A 17483-nucleotide genomic window follows, 5' to 3' on the forward strand; every position below is an offset into this window, starting at 1 on the left:
TTTATAGATCTAGAAAAGGCATATGACCGGGTTCCTAGGAGGAAGTTATTGTCTGTTCTACGAGATTATGGAATAGGAGGCAAACGTTTGCAAGCAGTTAAAGGTCTTTACATGGATAGTCAGGCAGCAGTTAGAGTTGACAGTAAATTGAGTTCATGGTTCAGAGTAGTTTCAGGGGTAAGACAAGGCTGCAACCTGTCTCCACTGTTGTTCATATTATTTATGGATCATATGTTGAAAACAATAGACTGGCTGGGTGAGATTAAGATATGTGAACACAAAATAAGCAGTCTTGCATATGCAGGTGAGTTAGCAGTGATGGTAGATACGATTGAAAGTTTGCAAAGTAATATTTCAGAGCTAGATCAGAAATGTAAGGACTATGGTATGAAGATTAGCATCTCCAAAACGAAAGTAATGTCAGTGGTAAAGAAATATAAACGGACTAAGTGCCAAATAGGAGGAACAAAGTTAGAACAGGTAGACAGTTTCAAGTACTTAGGATGCATATTCTCACAGGATGGCAACATAGTGAAAGAACTGGAAGCGAGGTGTAGCAAAGCTAATGCAGTGACTAAGTAATCTGTGCACCGTTCAATCTTTCGACCAACTTTGTTGTATGGGAGCGAAAGCTGGGTGGATTCAGATACCTCATCAACAAGGTTGAGGTTACAGATATGAAAGTAGCTAGGATAATTGCAGCTACTAGTAGATGGGAACAATGGCAGGAGGGTGTCCACAATGAGGAAATCAAAGAAAAACTGGGAATGAACTCTATAGATGTAGCAGTCAGGATGAACAGGCTTAGATGGTGGGGTCATGTTACACACATGGGAGAAGCAACGTTACCCAAGAGACTCATGGGTTCAGCAGTAGAGGGTAGGAGGAGTCGGGGCAGACCAAGGAGAAGGTACCCGGATTCGCTTAAGAAAGATTTTGAAGTAATAGGTTTAACATCAGAAGAGGTACCAACGTTAGTGGATCATGGAGGAATTTTATAAGGGGCTATGCTCCAGACTGAACGCTGAAAGGCACAATCAGTCTTAAATGACGATGATGATGATGATTCCGGTTTTTGGCTTACTGAGTTTACCGAGACATCAACGGGAACACTTGAAATGTTGTTTTTAAAGTATGATCGGTCATTCGTATTTTCGCGATCTCCTTGCTTTTCGGTTTGATGGGTTTTACACACACAGGACTTCTTTTCTTGTATTAATGTATCGTTTTCTTTCTTGATGGTGGAAAGTTCGGTTTTTAATGCCTCAATGTCACTTCGTAGTAACTTTATAATTTCGTTTTTTGTATCAACTGCACTTACAAGATCGGCCGTTTCGTCACGTAAACAACCATGACATGTCCACGGAAAATTATCGCTGACGAACTTTAGATTTACTTTCGCGCACTTTTCGTGTAACCAGAAGTTGCATTTGATACACAGAATACCCTTCATGAGATGCTTTTTACATTCTCTACACGAAGAACTGTTCATTTTTTTGCCTTTTTAACGAGAGAGAAGCGTCAATATACTTTCCTATCGGCGCCATCTTGAAATTGCTATGACAACTAGTTTTTCACTCTTCTCTTCAGTTTTCAACTCTATGGCACACGATTCAAAATGATTTTCCTGTATTTTGATGGTCTAATTCTGTTTTCACTTTGAACTGCAGTCCTACTCTAGAGTAAATGCATACCCCACCAGTATTAAAAACACTTTGGCAATAATTTGATGCTAAATTAAAGTTGCTTGTATTTATGGTACTTAATTCACTAGCCTTGCACCAGTATTCAGATAAACAAATACAAGAGACATCAGCAAGAATGTTTAAAGCTATTTCCAGATCTAGCACTTTGTTTTTGAGGCACTAAATATTCTGACAGTTTATCCTGACTGGTTTGCAAGTATTTTTTCTTTTGTCATTACCTAGTAATGTGCTGCTTTTTCATAGTAGTTGTGACTTATCTACAAATTTTCTTGCTGGTTTGTTACAATCTTTTCCTTTTCTTTGTTTGAAGGCATAAAAAATCCTTATTTAATGATGTAGATGTACCTTGTCTTTGCTCCTCCTTAAGCAGTGTGGTGTTGCTGCAACTGTTGTTCATGGTTTTGTTGCTGCAGCTACTGTTGTTGTTGGTTTAGTTGCTGCTGCTGCTTCTGTTATTGTTAGCTCTGTTGCTACTGTTACTGTAGTTGTTGGTTTTGTTGCTGCTGCTGTTGCTGTTGCTGCTGCTGCTTCTGCGGCCAGAGGTGGTGGTGTTGGTGGCGGTAGTGGTTGTGGTGGTGGTAGTGGTAGTGGTGGTGGTATTGACAGGATTCTTCATCCGGTTGCTGCCTTTGATTGTTCTATTGGCACTGTTTCTGTTGATGGTGGATCTGTTGTAGTATCTGTTGGTTTTGCTGTTATTTCTGCCGATGGTTTTGTTGCTGTTGCTGATGGTGGTTTGACCATTTGTGATAATTTTACTGCTGCTACTGGTGATGATTTTGATGTTGCTGTTGCTTCTGTTGTTGTTATTACTTGTGATGAACCTGCTTGATTTTTGTGATGATACTGTTACTGTTGTTGATGGTACTGCAGATGTTTGATGGTGCCTTTTTATTTCATCCAATACTTTTTGTGCTAGAATTTTCTTCCCTGGGCCATTCAAATGAAGGCCATGAGAAGTGTGGAACCTCTGACCAATGCCACTAATATCAACAATACAAACATTTCAGAATTGACTGCATATACAGGAAAAACTCTCATTAGCAGTACTGAACTCTTTGTTCACACAAGACCAAGGTGGCAGATCATAGCGATGTGGAATGCTGACAAAGAGAATGTTTGTATGTGACAAGTGAGCCAGATTCTTCTTCAGTTCTGACCAGGTTGTAGAGGTTTCATTTCTATATACATAGTTAGAGCCACCAAACAAAGCTACAAAGTCTTTTGAAGCCAATTTGATATAATTTCATCAGTGTATACATTCTTAATTACCTCTGAAAAGGGAAGCCCCAGGCTTGACATAACTCGTGAAACCGATGCCTCATTAACAAAAGAGGCTATTCCGCGTCCGTGGCTATCAGCTAAAATGTGCAGTTTTCCCATATGATTATGTATTTTTTGCAGTGACCTAGGCATATGTTGACATGGATTGCACGTAGGCCTATTCAGGGGAGCAGCAATGGCTGAAATATGTACCTGCGTATTTTCAAAAATATTTTCTGAAGCACTATCATCACTTATTTCGCTTAGCACATTGTACCTGTTTTGTAGTTGAATAGGTGGGTTTTGTCTGACCCTGTAGACATTGGTATCATAATTCCATTTTGACGATTTTTCTTGTGTTTTCGGCGATGGATCAACTTTTGCACACCAAGAATGGAACTTTGTTTCTCATATGCCATTACTGCCTACTCTCCCGTACTTTTTACACACGTTATGTCTTGTATTTTTGCTACTATAGTTTATGATTCCCGTGAAGTTCACTGAGCAATTTATTTACGCCCGTTGTGTTCAGTTGCAGGGATTTGTTGCACTTGTGTTGTAAAACACGTATCCCTTCCACTAACACTGCAATGATATTGTGTGTGTAATCCATCTTATTAAGTTTTTGTATATGAATAAAATATATATTGAAGTACACATTATTTCTGACAGCATGGTCAGTGAATTCTACCATTGATACTTTTTTCCAGGCAGTTACTGAGTTGTCAAGAACAGATGGTCTTGAAAAATATGCACGGGCATTTACTAATGTTTATGAGTTCTTTAACAAGACTTATGCAAATGAAAAACTTCTAGCATTAAAATGCCAGGAGCTTGAATCAAATTTGGAGTCGTGTACAGAAAAGTGTTCTGTAGCAATGGCTCAGGTGGAAGAAAATAGGGATATAATAGCAAAGCTCAAGCAGGTAAGCTTAAATTACCCAATGTATCATTTTTTATTTGGGAGATAATTATTTTTAAGTAAGTTTTTAATTAAGTTAAATTTTTCCACGATTTGTTTACTGCAGGACTTAGAGTGGTCTCGGAAACTAACAGATGCTGCTCATGTACGGGAACAAAATGCACAAGAAGCAATAGAAAACCTACGGCAACAAGTTTCTCGCCTGAAACAGGAAATTGAAAAGAAAAAAGAAATGGCAGGAGAACAGGCGGATGAGTAAGTGATGGTAACTAATGATTTGAACACATCATATGGATGTAGTTTATGAATGTATTGCTAATTAATGTGTTACTTTGAGTTCTTTTCATAAACAGTGATCAAGTTACTTAATTCAGTTAATCAGTGATTTCTTCCTATCCTTTACCTCCACTCCCTCACCAACCTACTTTTTCCTTAAGTATAAACATAAGAACAATTTCAGACAGCCATGATTTCTATTGTTCAGCATTTATTGTGATGACCGGTTTCAGCAAATTATGTTGCCGTCATCAGAGCTGTAAAGCATAGATCAACATCTTCAAGCACACTGGGATCAGACATAAACTTGCGTAATACAGTTTATCAGAAACATGGACTATACTGTGGAATAGAATGTACCTTCTGCAGGCTTTTGACAATATTGACCACAAAATATTACTGGAAAAAATAGAACACTATGGTATCAGAGGATTGCTACATTCCTAACCAATCGGATGCAGAGAGTCAGCATGATATACACTAATAGACAAAGCAACTCAATAACTGAAATACTATCAAGTAATAAAACTGTAAAGCAAGGTGTTCCAGAGGGCTCAGTATTGGGACCCCTACTTTTCCTCCTGTATATTAAGGACTTGATCTTGAATGTTGATACACACAAAACAATAATATATGCTGATGACACAACTGTACTCCTCAAAGGGAAGAACACAGAGGCTGTGCAAAAAGCTGTGAACTTGGCCACTGAACAACTGAGCAACTGGGCTAAAATCAACAGATTAACTATCAACACCAAAAAGACAGTTTCCATGAACTTTCACACAACACAAAATGCAAATTACTCTCAGCCATTTGTCACTGTAAATAACCAGCTAATAAATACCGACACTGTTTTCAAATTCTTGGGTCTGTGGGTTCAAGATAATCCGAAATGGAATATACATACAGGAAAGGTAAATGCCAGGATTTGTACTGGCTGTTATGTATTGAGTGTACTGAAAACATGTGCTAGCCTGAAAACATTAACCAGCGCGTACTGCACTTACATACAAGCCCATCTAAAATATGGTGTAATATTCTGGGGAAATTCTACAACTGCTCTGAGCACATTCAGAATCCAGGAGAGAGCAATGATGACTATTACTGGGAGCAAATCCAGAGACTCCTGCAAACTTGTCTTCAGAAAGTTGGAAATCCTTACACTGCCTTGTCTCTACATTCTCGAAACTCTAAAATTTTTCAGAAACCACATAGTGCTAACTGACCCCAGAGTCGTAAAAAATAATGAAATACTCTGTAAATGAACTTAGAACAGTAATCTTGCTATTTGTGTTAAATTGAAAACATTGAGCAATATAATACATTAGGATACTATAGGCCTATGTTAATATATGTTAACAATTTTAACTGATGTCTTCCCACATCTGCAACACACTGTGTACCATCAGATCACATGGAATAAATAAAATAAATAAATAAATAAGTACATTAATTGAATCTTGACCAAATGCGTTGGATATCATATCTTAGCATAGAACGGTATTTCGTGAACATGAGAACAATAGTGTATCAGCAAGTCAAGCATAAAATGACTATTACACAAAGCAAGGTACATATTGCACTGATTATGCAAGCTTGTGTTCATAAATTAGCAGCATAAAGAGTGAGATTCTCTTGTAAACATCACACACATTACAACTAGCCACCAGGCGACTTTGGTAGTAGTTGCAAACAAAAATAAGTCATCTCATTTAAAGTATAAAGATGATCCAAAAAGTTTACACTGCACACATACAATAAATAAATAATCCAAAATCAGAGTATGTTAAAGTTATTTTGTTATAATAATTCTATAGTACTGTTACATAAAATTTAAAACCACCATAGAAACCACAATTGGAAGCACTGTACCTTCAATATATCATTAATACACAAGTAGTGAAGCCAGTCATATGGCATGTTCATATGATAAAAATAAATACTATAAAAATATACGTGTTATAGAAGCCGACCTCGGGGAAGATCAGTTTGGATTCTGTAGAAATATTGGAACACATGAGGCAATACTGAGCCTACGACTTATCTTAGAAACTAGATTAAGGAAAGGCAAACCTATGTTTCTATTATTTGTAGACTTAGAGAAAGCTTTCGACAATGTTGACTGGAATACTCTCTTTCAAATTCTGAAGGTAGCAGGGGTAAAATACAGGGAGCGAAAGGCTATTTACAATTTGTACAGAAACCAGATGGCAGTTATAAGAGTTGAGGGACATGAAAGGGAAGCAGTGGTTGGGAAGGGAGTGAGACAGGTTTGCAGTCTCTCCCCGGTGTTATTCAATCTGTATATTGAGCAAGCAGTAAAGGAAACAAAAGAAAAATTTGGAGTAGGCATTCAAGATGGCGGCAAGTATACGCGTAATTTTAAATCGCTCTGCAGTTTTTAACGATGTAGTATCAAACAAGTGCGTTATATGTGGGGAAACTGTGCTAAATTGTATTAGGATATGCGAGTTCAATCATAAATGGAGCCATTCGTATTGCTTTATTCAAGAAGATGTACGAATTCAATGTGACTGTAACATGGAGTGTAAAGGCCGCGAAAACGCAACTGAAATGTGCTACGCAGGTTTAGAATTAAATATACTCGACGAACTTCAGAAAGAGCTTGACACCATCAGGGACTATACGGAAACACTAGAAAATGCGGCAAGATGCTTACGGGAATCGTCTGAAGTGTCTCATATACCGGTAAGGCAAGACGGTTTAGTAAGTGCTAGTTGTAAACATCGTAAAGATCAGACCTTGAAAAGTGTAAACAGTGCGACCATGATCAGATATATGAACAACCTACTCACACAAAAACATAAAAGTGAATTAATTGTGGAAAAAGACAATGTGAGTATTATAAGACAAAGAAACTTAGACCTAAATAGCCATGCTGAAAAAGGGAAAGTGAATATTCGTAGACGAAACCTAAAGAGCAATGCGATGTGTAAACAAGAATCCAAGCAACAGACGTATATATTTGCTGACAGTCATGGGAGAGGACTTACAGAAATTATGAGAAATAATCACCCTGACCTTAACGTAACAGGAATTATCAAGCCAGGCGCGCCACTACGCGAAGTTTTGAAGAGCTGTGACAACATTCTGACGCCCGGTAACAATTGCATCGTAATAGGGGGCGCGAATGATGTTTATTGCAATGAAACTTCGCGTGCAACGAGAATCCTGAAGGAAAAAATCAAGAGAATGCCTAAAGTACATTTCCACATTGTCAGTGTTCCACGAAGGCACGATCTGATGGAAAACTCGTGCGTAAACATCGAAATTGTGAAAGCAAATACAATATATGAGAAAATCTGTAGAGGTTACGTGAATGCGACGTTTATAAAGATAGAAAGTGTGAATAGAGAGCACTTTACAAGTCACGGTCTCCACATGAACACAAGAGGGAAAAAAATTATGAGTGCCGAAATAATTAAATTCATTAATGAGTCGTCGATAGAGCAAGGGACTCCAATCCCAATTCCACCAAAACAAGATTCTTGTGTAACCGTAGAACCAGGATTATCAGCGGTAACAGTTGGGTCTCCGACATTACCAGAAACAGCAGCAGCACAACAACGAGCAACAGAAGCATCATCATCATCAGCTGCAGATCAACAACAACCAGTAGCAGCAGAGAATCTGTCAGCTTTAGCAGCTGCAGCAGACACACCAGCACCGTCAACAACAGCATCCAGTCCAATAGACACAATTAGTAGACTGCCAATCAGAAGAAGAGTGACAAGACCCTCACACTTGAAGGATTTTTTTCTACCAGGCAGCCTGAAGGGGACACTACGGTGAGCTGTGCACCAAATCTAGGTAGCTGGACCCTGCTGTATCAGAATGTACAAGGACTATGCAACAAAATGAGTGAGCTGGAAGTAATTTTAAATTGTAATGTTAAGGAGGTTTCTGTGCTGTGTATCAATGAGCACTGGCTTCGGGACACACAGATTTGTGCAGCAAGTATACCAGACTTTAACTTAATAAGTCGCTTTTGCAGGGAAAATTATAAATGTGGAGGTGTATGCATCTATGTTAGAAGCAATGTTAAATCTAAAGAGATAAAACCTAGCAAGGTGAAGTGTGCAGAAAAAGATTTTGAATGTTGTATTTGTGAACTTACAGACTGTCAAACTATCATTGCTTGCATCTATAGGTCTCCATCAGGTGACTTTAACCAATTCTTATATTATATAGATGATCTTTTAAATGAATTGAGAGGCAGGTCAAAATGCACAATAGTTCTTGGTGACTTTAACATTAATTTTAACAAAAGTAATAAGAACAAGGCACAATTACTACATCTGTTTAACTCATACAACATGCAACCTACTGTGTGGGAAATTACCAGATATGGGGAGGGGTCTGGAACAACACTTGATCAGATATTTGCCAACAAACAAAGCTGTGAGTACAATATTGAAGTAATAGATACAGGCTTTTCTGACCATATGGCTTTAAAAATGATGATAAGGAATGAGAACACTAAGAAATGCACGATCACTGAAAAATATGTACAAAGAAGACTTATTAATGCAAACAACATAAGGGTTTTTAATAGTATGCTAAAAAGGGTGCAGTGGGGCGTAGAACAAACTGATGATGTAGACAAAAAGTATGACAGTTTTTTTTACTGATTATAAATATTGCTACGATGTGGCATTCCAGTTAAAAAGAATTAAAGTTAGTGAGAAGACAAAAACATGGGTAACACAAGGGATTAAAAAGTCAGCAATCACCCTTAGAAACCTAAGCAAACATGCTAGAATAAATATAACAATTAAACCATACTATAGGAAATATAGAAGGGTCTATAGGAAAGTTTTACAGGCAGCAAAAAGGCTAAGCAATGATTCATACATTAACAAGGGAAGCAATAAATCAAAATCTATTTGGAAGGTTATAAACAATAGCATAGGAAAACGTAAAACCAAGACCCATAACTTCAAAATTAAAAGTGAGGGGAAAGTGATAGAAGATGCTCAACAGATAGCCAATATATTCAATGAACATTATGTGAACATAGCACCGAACCTAATTAAAGGTCTATGCAATTCAAACAACAAAAACATAAAAGTACCAACTTGTGAAAAGACGATGTTTCTGTACTCAGTAACAGAATGTGAAGTTAGAAATGCTATTAATAAACTAAAAAATAAAATGTCTTGTGGTATTGACGGAATTCCAGACAAGGTAATCAAACACAGTTCTACCAGTATAGATACTAACCTAGCTGACATTATTAATACTTCTTTCAGGACAGGGGTGTTCCCATCAAAACTAAAACTCTCCATAGTAAAGCCACTACACAAAAAGGATAGTACAGCTGACATAAATAATTATAGGCCAGTGTCATTATTGTCAGGTTTCTCTAAAGTAATAGAAAGAGTAATGTATGAAAGGCTAGCTGACTTTCTGAATAAAAATAAAATACTGACTAATGCTCAAAATGGGTTTAGAAAGAACAGGTCCACAGAAACGGCAGTCTTCCAATTCATGAAAATGGTCCTAAATGCCTTGGACAAGAATGAGTTAAGCTGCGGGATATTCTTAGATTTATCTAAAGCGTTTGATCTAAACAGCCATAATTTATTGCTTATGAAACTAGAATTTTATGGGGTCCGGGGACTTGCCTTCAAATGGTTCAAGTCTTATCTCTCGGATAGACAACAGAAAGTACAAATATACCATGAAGGCAAAGAGTATCTTTCTGACTTCAAAAAAACTAGCTATGGAGTGCCCCAAGGTTCCGTGTTAGGCCCTCTGTTGTTCTTGGTGTTTATAAATGATTTGCCAAAGCATCTGACAGTGGCAGAAACGGTGATGTTCGCTGATGACACTAGCATTTTCATAAAAGGATCCACCGAGGATAATCTACAACAGAGTGTCTCAAGGACAATAAATGAGACAGGAAAATGGTTTAGTGATAATGCGTTGATCATAAATAAGGATAAAACAGCATTGATGAATTTCAGTAATATTAAAAGTAAAACTAGAAGAACAGTAAAAGCTGAGCTAGGGAGCTATGTTATTGCACAAGCTCCACATACAAAATTCCTAGGTATATGGGTGGATGAGCACTTGAGATGGGAAAAGCATCTAGAAGCTTTGTGTAAAAAACTAAGTAAATGCTGCTATGTGCTTAGAATGCTTCGGGACTGTTGCAACACTGAATCATTGCTGTGTGCCTATTATGCTTATATGACCAGTTTGCTTAGATATGGTGTGATCTTCTGGGGAAATACAGGTATGGCAAAACAAGCTTTCAAACTTCAAAAAAAGGGCTATTAGAATAATGAAAGGCGTTCCCCGTAGAATGTCATGCAGGGAAATATTTAAAGAATTTAAAATAATGACTCTTCCTAGCTTATACATATATGAATGTGTCTGCTTTCTGAAAACTCACCAGGAATTTTCAACAGTAAATAATCAGATTCATAAACACGAAACAAGAAATAGAGATGATTTTCACAGAGAGGCCCACAAAGGAGCACTATACCAAAAAAGTGTCAACTACCAGCCCAAAATACTTTTTAATGCATTGCCTGCTGCAATAAAGAAAATTAAAGAATGTCATAAATTCAAAGTAGATCTTAAACAATTTTTAATAAGAAACAGTTTTTACAACATTGAAGAATATCTAAATATGGGAAAGCAACATTATTTATATAAAGTGAAGTAAAATACTTGTATTTATTATGCAAATTTTTGTAACACATTAAATAACAGAAATTATATTGTAATTGTCTAATAGGGGAAAGTAAGATTATTTATATAAAGTGATGTAAAATATTTGGATTTATTATGCAAGTTTTTGCAACACACAAAATATCAGAAACTATATTGTAATTGACTACATCCATACAATGTATATTGTTAACGGATGAATAAAGAGATTGATTGATTGATTGATTGGAGAAGAAATAAAAATGTTGAGGTTCGCCGATGACATTGTAATTCTGTCAGAGACAGCAAAGGACTTGGAAGAGTAGTTGAATGGAATGGATAGTGTCTTGAAAGGAGGATATAAGATGAACATCAACAAAAGCTAAACGAGGATAATGGAATGTAGTCGAATAAAGTCGGGTGATGCTGAGGGAATTAGATTAGGAAATGAGACAATTAAAGTAGTAAAGGAGTTTTGCTATGTGGGGAGCAAAATAACTGATGATGGTCGAAGTAGAGAGGATATAAAATGTAGACTGGCAATGGCAAGGAAAGTATTTCTAAAGAAGAGATATTTGTTAACATCGAATATAGATTTATGTATCAAGAAGTTGTTTCTGAAAGTATCTGTATGGAGTGTAGCCATATATGGAAGTGAAACAAGGATGATAAACAGTTTGGACAAGAAGAGAATAGAAGCTTTCGAAATGTGGTGCTACAGAAGAATGCTGAAGATAAGGTGGATACATCACGTAACTAATGAGGAGGTATTGAATAGGATTGTGGAGAAGCGAAGTTTGTGGCACAACTTGACTAGAAGAAGGGATCGGTTAGTAGGACATGTTTTGAGGCATCAAGGGATCACAAATTTAGCATTGGAGGGCAGTGTGGAGGGTAATAATCATAGAGGGAGACCAAGAGATGAATACACTAAGCAGATTCAGAAGGATGTAGGTTGCAGTAGGTACTGGGAGATGAAGAAGCTAGCACAGGATAGAGTAGCATGGAGAGCTGCATCAAACCAGTCTCAGGACTGAAGACAACAACAACAACAAGAGAGAGAACCTGCTGCGTAAGTTTGGTCGAAGTAGAGAGGGTATAAAATGTAGACTGGCAATGGCAAGGAAAGCTTTTCTGAAGAAGACAAATTTGTTAACATCGAGTATAGATTTAAGTGTCAGGAAGTCTTTTCTGAAAGTATTTGTATGGAGTGTAGCCATGTATGGAAGTGAAACATGGATGATAAATAGTTTGGACAAGAAGAGAATAGGAGCTTTTGAAATGTGGTGCTACAGAAGAATGCTGAAGATTAGATGGGTGGCTCTATGGAAGAATCATTGTCCCTCCTACAGAAAGCTATTAGCAACAGAATCCCACAGTTATCTTTACCTCCAGCTACTGTAAGCGAAGTCATAAGAGTAATCAGATCATTAAAAAATAAAAATTCTGCTGGTGTGGACAATATTTCTAGTACAATACTAAAACACTGTTATAAATTTGTTAGTCCCGTCTTATGCAACATATACAATACATCCCTAGAAGAAGGGATTGTCCCTGACAGACTAAAATTGGCTGTAGTGATTCCTCTCTTTAAAAAAGGTGATAAAAACGATGTAACAAACTATCACCCAATATCCCTATTAACTACCTTCTCGAAAATTCTTGAGAAACTCATACACGGGAGGATTGTGGATCATCTCAACTTCCATAGTATCTTAAGCAAAAATCAGTTTGGTTTTCGTGCTGGTCTTTGTACCGAACAGGCAATATTCTCTTTCAGCAACCAAGTTTTGGAAGCCATTAACAAAAAAATGTCTCCAGTGGGTATTTTTTGTGACCTTATGAAAGCCTTTGACTGTGTAAACCACCAAATTCTTTTAGAAAAGGCAGAACACTATGGTTTAGGTGGTACTGTTGGCTTGTGGCTGCAATCGTATCTGAAGGATCGGAAGCAGACAGTAATGCTAAATGGCTCTTCTGGAAAACCTTCCTCGTCTGAGTGGGGCACAATAACATGTGGGGTGCCTCAAGGCTCCGTTTTGGGCCCATTGCTGTTCCTCATCTTCATCAATGATCTTCCTCTTTGTTCTGAGACAAACAGCAAATTTACCATGTTCGCTGATGATACCACAATTCTAATTGATGATTTGATAGATCACAATCTTGAACAAACTACAAATACTGTCTTTAATGACATCTTAAATTGGTTCTCCTCAAATGGTCTCTCACTCAATGCAAATAAAACTCATTATATGACGTTCCATACATCACAAAGTAATCTCAATGAAATTAACATAAAATGTTGAGATCAACCAATACAGAAAGTTGAAGATACAAAATTCCTGGGTGCTTATATAGACAGTAAATGTAATTGGTCAGTTCACATTCTACATCTATGTAAGAAACTTAGCTCGGCAACATTTGCATTACAGGTAATTTCTTCAGTGGCTGAAGTTGACGCCATTAAGGTTGCTTACTTTGGGTACTTCCACTCATTGATGTCATATGCTATCATGTTCTGGGGGAACAAACCACTTGCAAAAAAAGTTTTCACCGTCTAAAAAAAAAGCAATCAGAATAATGTGTGGGGTCCATCAAAGACACACTTGCAGGCACTTGTTTTGAAAGATAGGTATCCTAACAACTGCCTCACAGTATATTTTTTCCTTGCTGACCTTTGTGTGCAAAAATTATTCTATCTACCAAGACAACAGTAAATTCCATGGCTATAACACCAGAAACAAAAACAATCTACATGTCGAAATGAAACGTCTCACTCTGGTACAAAAAGGAGTTTACTACTCCAGCATTAAGCTGTTCAATGATCTCCCACTACATATCAAATGTGTTCATACAGAACTGCCAAAATTTAAACAAATTCTCAAAGATTACCTGACAGAGAGATCTTTTTATACTGTGGATGAATTTTTGAAATAAAGTGTACATCATTACTAAACTTAATGTGTCTAGAACTAGTTCAATTGATTTTATTGAGCATTTGAGCATAATCACAGTTTTTGCAACAACAAATTGGCTGTACTTGTATTTACTCATGTAGGCCTAATGTCTGATTTAACCTTGTGCTCTTATTTGTAACCTTTAATTGAAATTTTTTCTGTTAAATAGTTGTTATGTTATTTAGCTGACATTGTATATATTACTGTATTTATAGTATGTCTTACTTAGACTATGTACAATTTGGCATTGAATTGCCCTTGTATTTATTGTAAGTTTAAATTGAAACCTGTACAATTTGACACGCTCCATATCCTTGTGAATGACTCACTAACTGGATCTATGGAACATGAAATTAATAAATAAATAAATAAATAAAATAAATAAATCACATAACTAATGAGGAACTATTGAATAGGATTGGAGAGAAGAGAAGTTTGTGGCACAACTTGACTAGAAGAAGGGATCGGTTGGTAGGACATGTTCTGAGGCATCAAGGGATCACAAATTTAGTATTAGAGGGCAGCGTGGATGGTAAAAACCGTAGAGGGAGATCAAGAGATGAATACGCTAAGCAGATTCAGAAGTATGTAGGTTGCAGCAGGTACTGGGAGATGAAGAAGCTTGCACAGGGTAGTATAGCATGGAGAGCTGCATCAAACCAGTCTCAGGACTGAAGAACACAAAAACAACAACAACATGCAGGCAGCATAAAGCCTTGACAACCATACAATATTTTTCGATACATCGGTGCAGTTGAACATGAAGGAACTACAAAGGGAACATTAAGTATTCCACTTATAACTACCATAAATAAATCATTACAAGTACAGAAGCTATGCAATGACATCACTTAAATGGCTTTATAGAATCACAATATTTACACTGTCAACATGTGGATTGAAGTTTAGGTACTAGTATGGTGCTCAAGGCCTTGGTGAGAAAGACACAGATGACAAGACCACAGGAATAAACAGCGCAATCCTGCAACTTGGTAAATAATACAATAAAAATAAACTTACTCTACAATATATTAATTACAAATCACGCCATGTAGCTTGCTACACACAATTCGCTGTGTATTAAACTATCAACTTGTAGCTCAAAGTCCAAGTGTGCTAGTACTTAATGCTGCTTACATTTTATGACATGTATGTTTTATTGTGTTTGTTTTTATAATATGAACATGTTATTTGACTGGCTCCACTACTCATTTATTAGACAATTTTATGTAATTTTAATTTAAAATTATTGTAACAAAAGAATTGTAATGTACTCTGATATGGATTACTTATTTATTATATGTCTGCTGTGTAACATTCATGGATCACTGGTTTGTCTTTATACTTCAAGTGACACAAAGCTTTTTTTTAAAAAAAAAATCTTTAAATCATAAAATATCAGCAATAGGAATTTTCTGTGACTTGTCCAAAGCATTTGATAAGTGTGAACCATGATGTTATGTTACTGAAATTACAATTATATGGTATAAATGGAATAGCATATGAATGGTTTAAGTCATACCTACAGAACAGGAAACAAAAAGTTTCTTTATATGGTCAAGTGATTTAAATAAGTTTGCATTTCATGTGAATGGGATGTTCCCTTCTGTCCTTGATATATGTGAACGACGACCTCCCTTCTTATCTGAGAGAAGAAGCTGAATTTATACTCTCTGCTGATAATACAAGCATCATTATTAATACAGTAAAAGAAACTCCAATTGAAAATGATACAAATAAGGTCTTTGCAAAAGTCTTTAATTGGTTTTCTGCAAATGGGCTTGCTTTAAACTTAGAAAAAACACAGTAGATCCCATTTTCTGTAGCAAAAACTACGGTTCCTTCAATAAATATAAAACAACAGAAGTCAGTAGAGAGGGTAAAGCATACTAAGTTTTTGGGTGTACATATAGATGAGAATCATAATTGCAAATTTCATATTTTGGATCTTCTAAAGAGACCTGGTTCAGCAACTTTTGCAATCAGAATAATTTCCAATTCTGAGAATATAGAAATTAGTAAGCTAATATACTTCTCATACTTCACTGTTTGATGTCATATGGAATAATATTTTGGGGCAACTCAACACTTAGACAAAAAGTACTCACTTCTCTATAGAAAGTGGTTAGAATAATGTGTGGGGTTCATAGTCAAACATCTTGTAGGTACGGTATCTTTTTAAAAGATTGGGAATTCTTACAACAGCCTCCCCAAATACCAGATGGAAACCCAGTTCTAAGCAAATAAGGGAAAGCAGAAAGGTGGAAGGAGTATATAGAAGGTCTATACAAGGGCGATGTGCTTGAGGACAATATTATGGAAATGGGAGAGGATGTAGATGAAGATGAAATGGGAGATACGATATTGGATGAAGAGTTTGACAGAGCACTGAAAGACCTGAGTCAAAACAAGACCCCCGAAGTAGACAACATTCCATTGGAACTACTGACGGCCTTGGGAGAGCCAGTCCTGCAAAAGAAGAATATAATAATTCCATAGCAGGTGTTGACAGATGTGAAAATTATCAAACAATCAATCTAATAAGTCACAGCTGCAAAATACTAACACGAATTCCTTACAGACAAATGGAAAAACTAGTAGAAGCCAACCTCGGGGAAGATCAGTTTGGATTCTGTAGAAATATTGGAACACGTGAGGCAATACTGAGCCTACGACTTATCTTAGAAGCTAGATTAAGGAAAGGAAAACCTAAGTTTCTATTATTTGTAGACTTAGAGAAAGCTTTTGACAATGTTGACTAGAATACTCTCTTTCAAATTCTGAAGGTAGCAGGGATTTGTACAGAAACCAGATGGCAGTTATAAGAGTCGAGGGGCATGAAAGGGAGGCAATGGTTGGGAAGGGAGTAAGACAGGGTTGCAGCCTCTCCCCGATGTTATTCAGCAGCAAAGGAAACAAAAGAAAAATTCGGAGTAGGTATTAAAATCCATGGAGAAGAAATAAAAACTTTTAGGTTCACCGATGACATTGTAATTCTGTCAGAGACAGCAAAGCGCTTGGAAGAGCAGTTGAACGGAATGGATAGTGTCTTGAAAGGAAGATATAAGGTGAACATCAACAGAAGCAAAACGAGGATAATTGATTGTAGTCGAATTAAGTCGGATGATGCTAAGGGAATAAGATTAGGAAATGAGACACTTAAAGTATTAAAGGAGTTTTGCTATTTGGGGAGCAAAATAACTGATGATGGTGGAAGTAGAGAGGATATAAAATGTAGACTGGCAATGGCAAGGAAAGCGTTTATGAAGAAGAGAAATTTGTTAACATTGAGTGTAGATTTAAGTGTCAGGAAGTCATTTCTGAAAGTATTTGTATGGAGTGTAGCCATGCATGGAAGTGAAACATGGATGATAAATAGTTTGGACAAGAAGAGAACAGAAGCTTTCGAAATGTGGTGCTACAGAAGAATGTTGAAAATTAGATGAGTAGATCACATAACTAATGAGGAAGTATTGAATAGGATTGGGGAGAAGAGAAGTTTGTGGCACAATTTGACCAGAAGAAGGGATCGGTTGGTAGGACATGTTCTGAGGCATCAAGGGATCACCAATTTAGTATTGGAGGGCAGCGTGGAGGGTAAAATCCGTAGAGGGAGACCAAGAGATGAATACACTAAGCAGATACAGAAGGATGTAGGTTGCAGTAGGTACTGGGAGA

At 36.8% G+C, this 17483-nt stretch overlaps 1 protein-coding gene across 3 annotated transcripts in view; it reads left to right on the plus strand.

The window, feature by feature from the left end:
* Nucleotides 1-17483, plus strand: part of LOC126326285 (cilia- and flagella-associated protein 58-like) — a 369658-nt gene that overhangs the window by 36618 nt on the left and 315557 nt on the right. For all 3 annotated transcript variants that reach the window (XM_049995640.1, XM_049995632.1, XM_049995677.1), the window contains exons 3-4: nucleotides 3680-3895; nucleotides 3998-4146. In XM_049995640.1, the coding sequence (XP_049851597.1) occupies nucleotides 3680-3895; nucleotides 3998-4146 (365 nt within the window). The remainder of the gene's footprint in view (nucleotides 1-3679; nucleotides 3896-3997; nucleotides 4147-17483) is intronic.

This window comes from Schistocerca gregaria, chromosome 1, assembly GCF_023897955.1.
Source record: "Schistocerca gregaria isolate iqSchGreg1 chromosome 1, iqSchGreg1.2, whole genome shotgun sequence".
In the NCBI taxonomy this organism is placed as follows: domain Eukaryota; kingdom Metazoa; phylum Arthropoda; class Insecta; order Orthoptera; family Acrididae; genus Schistocerca; species Schistocerca gregaria.